This window comes from Oryzias melastigma, linkage group LG10 (genome assembly GCF_002922805.2).
Source record: "Oryzias melastigma strain HK-1 linkage group LG10, ASM292280v2, whole genome shotgun sequence".
NCBI classification, from domain to species: Eukaryota; Metazoa; Chordata; class Actinopteri; order Beloniformes; family Adrianichthyidae; genus Oryzias; species Oryzias melastigma.
In genome coordinates this window covers 17896003-17904530 of record NC_050521.1, presented here as the reverse complement: position 1 = coordinate 17904530, position 8528 = coordinate 17896003, and the positions used below count along the sequence as shown (strand labels likewise).

The 8528-nt window shown below is 36.7% G+C and overlaps 1 protein-coding gene and 1 long non-coding RNA gene across 2 annotated transcripts in view; one reads left to right on the top strand and one right to left on the bottom strand.

Moving 5' to 3' along the window:
• LOC112153261 overlaps window positions 1–2393 on the top strand; it is a 3038-nt gene extending 645 nt beyond the window's left edge. The window contains exons 2-3 of the long non-coding RNA XR_002920478.2: window positions 582–726; window positions 2262–2393. This is a non-coding gene — a long non-coding RNA (uncharacterized LOC112153261). The remainder of the gene's footprint in view (window positions 1–581; window positions 727–2261) is intronic.
• A 282-nt stretch (window positions 2394–2675) lies between these two features.
• LOC112153650 (transforming growth factor beta activator LRRC32) lies at window positions 2676–5898 on the bottom strand. Its single transcript, XM_024284015.2, has 2 exons — window positions 5232–5898; window positions 2676–5168 (listed from the first exon to the last, which is right to left on the bottom strand). The coding sequence occupies exons 1-2, from the start codon at window positions 5310–5312 to the stop codon at window positions 3312–3314; spliced, it is 1938 nt and encodes a 645-aa protein (XP_024139783.1). The 5' UTR covers window positions 5313–5898; the 3' UTR covers window positions 2676–3311.
• Between the last annotated feature and the right edge of the window lie 2630 nt (window positions 5899–8528).

Here is an 8528-nt window from a genome sequence, read left to right as displayed (position 1 = left end):
ATCAGAATTTATATCACTTGTCAGGTCATTAAAAAATTACTTTTTAATGGTGTTTGTTTCAATGGTCCCCCGGTTGAGGTATGATAATCTTACCCTATGCCCACTCACAGCTCAGAGGTGAATAACTACTGGAGAAAATATATCCAAGAAAAAGACAGTTTTTAAAATTTTTGCTAAAAACAGCATAATTATATTAAAAGACCACTGGGAATGCTTCTACAATAGATCAAACAATGATTAAAGTGGGACTGTAGAGGAAGCTGAGTTGATACTTGCATTTGTTTGCTGTGACTTACCTATGCAGACTCAGCTGTGCAGGTGCCCATGAAATTCCCACAAGGATGTCAATGAAAATGTATGTAAATCCTACTGGAGGGGATTTTTTTTCTTGTAATCTGTTTAGATGAGGTTTTCAAGGCAATGATGACTCACATGGCAGTTCTACAATCCAGAATTGTTTTAGTACAGTCCTGAGTAAAGTTGGGATTTATCTTCAAGATAGATTTCTTTGAAAATGTGTTTTTATTGCTCATGGTCCAAGTGGAAAATGTTTCTCTTTTGTGTGTCTTTTTGTTACACAGCTCATATACTTTGGCCACAGTGTTTGAGCGCTCAGGGTTGTCAAAATGATTTCCACAGTCTGCTACTGCGAGACAGATCTGCAAGCCACACGCTCGGGTTGTCCTTGCCAACAAGCTGTGTGTGGAGCAGTGCCACTTTCATCAGGTAAGTGGGTTTCTTTGTGTAAATGCTAATGTCCATTTTGTTGCAAATTTTCATGGATATATTTATGTTTGCGTTTACAAGATATTTGATTGAATTTTATGAGAAACACAAAGGGAACTGACTCGGCGTTGACGGGTAATGCTGTATGTGGTTTCAAGAACTCCTAATACAAACCAGAACTCCTTTCAAACAAATGTCTATGGCCTTTAGAAACAGCTATGAGGAAGTACGGATAAAGATCAATTGCTGGCTAGAGAAGCAAGGTTGATCAAACAGATCCAGTTTCATCCATCTAGAGATGCTTCCATTTATTGGAACACAGAGTTATTGAGATGTTGAATGATGAGTCCTAAACCAGGCTCATATTTTAGTATGTAGTTCTTTTAATATCCAGAAGACGCTACATTTCTGTAGACCTCTTAAAATGTATTGGCCCAAGATTACATGGAATGTCTTTGAAGTAGAAAGGCTCTGTGCTGAGTGATCATTTTTTCTTTAGTGTTTACAAATGGAAAACAGTTGGAGGGTTGTCTTGCCTACATAAAATGATATTAGCCGTAATGAAAGGGATTTTTTTTTGCTAGTTTTCTACACACTTACATAAAAGAGATGCAAAAATCAAGCATCATCTATAGCAGTATGTTATAAAAATAGGTGGATGCTTTATTGCACATTTGGAAGCCTCCACCATCTGTTCCCAAATTCAATAAAAAACAAATGCTGCAGTTCTGCAAATAAACCACTGGGGGCTGGTGTCAAAAAGGAGCAATTTCCTTTTCTAATGTTTAAAAGTCAGATATAATACCATAAATAAACATAGATCCTAATACAAAATGATTTTTGATGCATATTGCTTTAGTTTAACACCTGACCATTCAGAGTGAATGTTTGAAATCAGTTGTTTGGGTTTACTAGCACTCATATTTCAGTCTGTTGTCATTTTGATTGGTAGGTGGATAGACATAATAAAGCTTTAAGTGTATTTTCAATTTGTTTGGAGCGGTTGATCGGTGTCTCCTATGATCAATATTTCTCTAATTTGATCAACATTTTTACTCGCATCGTGGTGGATTTTCACTAATTTCTTTGAGATCTTTTTACTTAAACTTTTCATACTACTTTACTGAGCATGCTGACATTTTTAAATAGAGCTGCAAAAACACTCAAGAGCCAGAACCAAGAACTAATATGTACTTTCTGAATGTAATAAACATTTTGGGTCCAGTTCAATCTGTCTGCCAAACTTTTAAGATTAGAAACTGGCTTTATGCAACAGCTTCAGGTCTATTGCAAAAACAACAGATTTTCAAGCCAGGTGTGGTATGTATTTTTCATCACCATTTTTTAAGACACACTAACTTTTTCTCTTTTCTTTTTTGTTTTGAAATAAATGCTCATTAAGTATGTAACTGACAATAAAGTGATGAGTTTAGCTTTTATAATCACCCATTTAGCATATTTTCTGTTTCTTAAGTTGCTAAGCAATGCAGATTAAGAAAATACAAAGTTTTAAAGATCAGTTTGATGTTTTCCAGAAACTCAGCTTTGGGAAGAAGTTTTGAATCAAGTTTTCCAACACAAGAGGAATAACATGATTGCTGCAGCAGACATTGGGTCGAAAATGTTTCGTCTAGTGTCACTGTCAATAAAATCCTGAGAGCTTCTGATATATTTTCATTTCATTTGCAGTTTTTAACTGCATTGTGTTGCCAGTAGTTCCTTGACCTTTTGGAAAGAAGTCTGGAGAAGAAATTAAGCGTTTAATAATTTTAAAGCTGATGAAACATTTTCTGCTACATTTGTGGTATTTTTTAACTTTGGATCTTTATTCTGCTTCTGATGGTAATCTTCTATTATTCTATTAAAGTTGAAGAAGCTGAATTTCTTAACTCAATAGAAACTCAATTATTTATTTTTTATATATTGATAAATAATCTCAATTTCTTAAATAACGGATGCCCACTTGTTCTTTTTATTGGGTTGATGTTTATTATTTACAGCATAATAGTTACCACTGTTCAATCTATATAAATGAGGGAACTTCAATAATTAACATTTGTTTACAGACATGTGGACATATACACAAACTCTTGAATTGTATTTTTTTGTTCATTTTCTTCATTGTTTATGAGTTTAGCTCCAATTCTGGAAATATTGTGTAATATAGTTTACAGACGTCACAAAAATGCCAACCAACGTTCAACTTTTAGCCGCAAAGAACAATATTTCACAAAAGGATGGGCAGGAGTTCATCATCTGACCACTAATGTGGCGGGCACTGTAACCAAACAGTTTTGAGAGCAAATTATGTCATTTTCAGTCGCAATACTTGGACAGAGCAGGTCACGCTAAGTGAGGAACCTTGTTAAGATGTGTGGTGAAGACATTACAGAAAACTGAGCACCGTGTGGGAATATGAGAATTATCAGTCAAATGCATCATGGAATTTTTGCTGCGTTCTGTCAAAGAGAGAATTGTTTTCCCAGCTGTAAAGCCCCACTTTTATGGGTTATTATTTTTTTTCCAGTTGACTGGCTCCACGATGTAGATGAATATTTTAAAAATAATCAAAGGTGTTTTGCATATCACTCTATAGAAAATATTTGAGAGCAACACAGCTTCTTGATAAAAAAAATTAGAGTTGCTGATAATACCGCTATAAATAACATAATTATCACCATTTGTCCAAGATGAACCCCTTGTGCCTCTTTATCTTGACAATAAAGTGAAGGGCTCTGTAGATATTCTCTTATCATGATGTTTTTAATATTTGTGAAGCATTTTGTCTCATTAAAATCTGGTAGTTCAATTGTCTTATTTAAAATCGCCAACCATGTGCTGTCACAACAATTAAATGGATTCCCAGCAATAAACATTACAGAGAGACTATTGGATAAAATGCGAATCAAAGAGTGGTTTAACGTAAAAAAGGCATTGTTGCTCAAATCGATTGATTTGAGCGGAGAGCAAGCTAAACTGATGGGTATCTCCTTGAAACGGTTGTTAGAAATGTTTATGTGGGTTAACGCTGGCATACAAGGCAAAGAAAGACTGGAGCTGCTCATGTTTATCTCGCTCAGTATCAAGGACTGAAGGGTGGTTTGAGCTCCTTCCAAAGCCCCTTCATCCAAAACCATGTGCTGGTTTTTCGCAAGATTGAGGGAAACCAACGAGTTTCTCCGAAACGACTTTGGCTTTAGCATCTTCATGTTGTTCTCTTTAAGATTGAGGTGTTTGAGTGTCGTCAAATTCTCAAACGCAACACAGGATTCGTCTTGTGTGGAGTAAAAGCTTGTCATATTGTCTGTTGCAGTGCAAGGCTGCACCAAGTTGTCTTCCAGGTTTAATGTTTGGATCTGCGGGAGTGCTTTGAAAAAGAGAGGAGAAATGTGCACGAGTCCATTGCTTTGCAGGCTAAGATGCTTTAAAGAACGGAAAAAAAGCTGGCGCGGGTTTGCCGATTGACTATAGTGTCTAATTTTCCAGCTAATATTTTGTAGGCAATTATAGCTGAAATTCATTGTTTCTAAAGATGAAAGGAGGCTCAGAGTCTCAAGAGGGAAAGCCCTGAAGTGGTTATAGCTCAGGTCAATGTAGATCAGCGGCATTAGCCTCCAGTTTGAATGTAATCTATTTTTCAAAACTCTTTCTTCTCTGACAATCTGGCTATAAAGTGAGTTGGCTTCTGAAACCATTGAAGCTTCAGAATTTAGGGTGCCAAGCAGATTATTTTGTAAGTGCAAATACTTTAGACGGTTCAACTTTGGAACAATTGGAAAGTAAAGGAGTTTGTTGTAACTCAAGTCAAGAATTTCAAGGCTGTACAAGCGATCATCCTCACTTGTGACAAAGAACTCCAGTGAGTTTTCGCTGAGATTTAAATATTTAACTTGATACAGTTTGAAACCACAAATATGCTCCAGATTGTTTCTGGCCAGGTTCAGCGTTTCTAACTGGCTCAGAGGCTCGAATGTTCCCGGCGCGATCTCTGATATCAGGTTATTATCGATAGTAATTATCTTTAAACCTTTACTCTCTCTGAACAAACTGTGTGAAAGTCTTGTTAAGGCATTACCAGTTATTTTAAGTTGATGAAGAGCAGATTTGTTTCTTAGGTACAGCTCTGCCACATGATTATTTAAACCGTTCATTGATATATCCAAGCTCTTGAGCCTACCGAGGGATTGGAGGGCTTTGCTGTTACTGTCAAGATTGATGTTTAGCTCATTTCTGGACAAATTCAAGTGTTCGAGCCGAGCCAGGTTTTCAAAAGCTTCCTCTGAGATGAGATCCAGCTGGTTGCTGCTGAGGTCCAGCTGCTCCAAGTATGGCAGAGCAAGAGCGTGCAGCTGCCTGATGAAGTTACTGGACAGGTCGAGTTCTCTGAGGTCCGCACCCAAATCCGGAGGAACAGACGAGAGGTTCCGGTTCCTCCAGGAGTTCTAGAAAAAAACGTTTGAATTTGATTTACACATTTTACAGCAAAGCTTGCAGCAATTCCTTACCTTTGGATAACAATATGCTCCTCCAGATGTATAAAGGTCGTGGCTGAGGGACCACACTAGAAGGAGATTAGGAAAGACCATTATCCTAGTGCTGCTGCGGGTGTAGACACGACACGCTACCACAACTGTTGTCAGAAGTCATGCACACACTCACTGCCTCTTATAGCCATGCTTCATAAAAAAAGGAAACTCAAAACAGCCGTTGACACCAGATAGACACAATGGATACTATATTTAGACGACTGACAATGAGTCTGCTTCTGATAAACGATTGGATTGAAAATATTCTCATCTGGACAACAAAAATGGTTCAAGAATTAAATGATCAAACTTTTATCCTACCTTAGCAAAAAAAAACATAAAAATAAAGGAGTGGAAACCTACACATTAAATACTTTCTATACACATTCATTTATATGCTATGATAGATAAACATTTTGTGGTATTTTACTTTTTAATTTCCCGTTTTGTTATCATTGTATCGCTAAAATTTGTCAAGCAAGAAAAAGTTTAGTTTATTAATTTATAGAATTGTTTGTTCATGACATGTTAGGAAACGGAAGGCGTTCTAAAATAAACGAGGGGAACAAATAGATGGGCACGTGGGTGGAGCTGGAGGGAAGCCCCTGGGAGGTATAAAGAGACGGGCTAAAATAGACTGATGAAAGGACTCGACGGCACACAAAAGCAGCAGCAGGGAACCGGCACGGGACAAATATCCGAGTGATGTGCTTTTTTGTTGAAAGATGAGAAAACAATTACAAAATATTATATAAATGGGGAAGTCACTTGAAAAACACGTTAGCACTTTTTTTTTTTTTTAACAATAATGTCACATCCCAGCAGATTTCCGAAAGCTGTCCCTGTCTGTCATTGATAATATCCCACATATTACAATGTTTGTAACCACTTCCTGCAACAAGGAAGTGGACATTTATCTTTCCTGTATCGTCTCATTTTTGCTCAGCTTTTCGACAGAAAAAAAGGTTGAGTCTGCCTCCATATCAATGAGAGCTATTGGGCTGAAGGGATCAGCATTTCCAATTCTTCCTGCATTTTCCCCACAATGAAAAATCTAAAAATTATGAAATTAATTAATTATTAAAATAATAAAAAAAAGACAGTGTCTGAGCCTTAATGGAATACACATCATTGTGTTTAAGTAGTAGAGAACAAAAACCAGATGTAGAATTGTGAATGTAAATACGACGCTTGTAAATTTTAAATTGAGGTCAAGATGGCTCAAAGAGATTAGGGAACATTATTGTATTGTGAGGCTAAACTTGGCAGGTGTGATGATGCAAAATTTTAGCATCATTTGGTTTCAGAGTAACTTTAAAATCAGAAAATATTAATTAATGTAATTAATCTTATAATATAGTTTTTCACTCTAAAATCAAATAATGTATTTTTCAGTTTAGTGTAACATTGTCATTTAGTAAAAATGTAAACGGGACACTTTCACGTGGAAATTCAATATTGAAAATGTAAATTCAGTCTCGTAGTACTGGAATAAAGGTTAAGTCAACTGTGTACTATGTGTCAGCAATTTTTATTTATTTATTTTTGTTACAATTATTAATCAGCAATTTTAAAAAAAGACATTTTATAGTTGACATTTCAAAATCTCATTTATACATGTGATTTTAATATGTATTTTCATTCAGTTGAACAGCATATGATCCATTTTTAAAGTGTTTATTGGATTTTAAATTGAAATTAACTGTTTTTGAGCAAATAAGTCTAATATTCTGCTCTCATGTGGCTTTTTAGAAGAAAAATTGCTTGGAAGTATGTAATTTTCTTTGGAATTTTGGAAAAAAACTATCTTTAAATAGTGGATTCTATTCAACTTTTAAGACCCGTTCCGATAAGAATCATGTTTTTTGTTTTTTGTTTTTAACATGTTCTTGTAGCATTTTTCCAATGATGGACGATGTATATAAAGAAAATTAGGCTTAAAGCTGAAAAATGCAGTTTGAAAAACTTGTAGATGTGATGTAGGACCTATTTTGGCAATCCCCAAGCTCTCTGCTCCGCTCCATTCTGATGTATCCGCCCGTAGACGTACGTCTTTGTACGTCTTTGTTATCCTCGTCCGAGCTGGTGCCTGGCTCAAAACTGTACGACTGGATATCTTCAATATTGCTTGCCATCTTAGTTGCACCGAAAATGTTTTGTTGGGGTTGTGAGGGTCTGTAAGCTAGCGGCAGAGCGCGTAAACAAAGGGATGATGGGGAATGGGGGCAGGAGTACCGCCCACAACTCTGAGGCAAATTTCTAATTAACTCCTGCCGCTCTGCAGAAACTATGTTGTAGAAAATGAGACAAGTTTTTGGATTTTGCCTTAAAATGTCATAATCATAATGAAAAGACCACTGGGAACACTTTTACAATAGATTAAAAAAGAGGATTGGAGTGGGACTTTAATCAGATTGCTGTTGAGTTGCTTTGTCTGGTGGGGGGGGTCAAACTCAAACTGCAATTGGACTAATGTTGTCAAAATGTTTAATAGCAATGTATCGTCAAACAAACATGTCATTTACATTATTAAATTGAATTTTACTGCGACAGACTGGCCAGACCTGTCCAGGATAAAGCCCGCCTTCGCCCATCAGTGGCCGGGTTAGGCTCCGGCACCCCCGCGACCCGAAAAGGACAAAGCGGTCAAGAAAATGAATGAATGAAATTGAATTTTATTATTGAAGACCTTATTTCCTTAAACCCAAATCTGTTAATCTTCTCAGATATTTTATCTCTCTTCTTCTTTGCCTCTTGGCTGCTCCCTTTAGGGGTTGCAACAGTGAATCATCCAGCTCCATTTAACTCTGTCCTCTGCATCCTTTTCACTCGCACCATCCACCCTCCTTCACTACATCCAAGAACCTCCTGTTCTTTCTAAAATAAGTAAATAAAGTGAAGCTATCTGGAATGACTCATATGAAGTCCAGGAATTATGTTTTACTTCTTTCTGTTTCCTGAGCACATCAAAGAATGTACCTTCTCTAAAAAAAGTAACAAGCCTTTATCTGCTGTTTTTTGAGTATATTTTTTTAACAGGCAATTTCTGTGGACCTTTATTGAAAGAGTGCTATCAGCTGGAACTGTTGTGTAAGGGCAAGCAGAGCAGGTTAAAAGTTAAAGGAAAAGCCCTGTGTTTTTGGAAACACTTGTTGCTGCGACCAGATTGATACCACCCTCATTTCTGTACGGCAGCAACGAGGGCATGACCCTGCTGAGTGGAAACAGACACGCTGGTCCTTTTCAAAGGAAACAAAATCCAGCAGCTGTGGTGTC

Coding starts and splice junctions, on each gene's coding strand:
- LOC112153650 (XM_024284015.2), bottom strand. CDS start 5,312: ATGGTCTTTCCTAATCTCCTTCTAGTGTGGTCCCTCAGCCACGACCTT. Junction 5,169..5,231: donor GAGCATATTGTTATCCAAAG/GTAAGGAATTGC, acceptor GTTTTTTTCTAG/AACTCCTGGAGGAACCGGAA.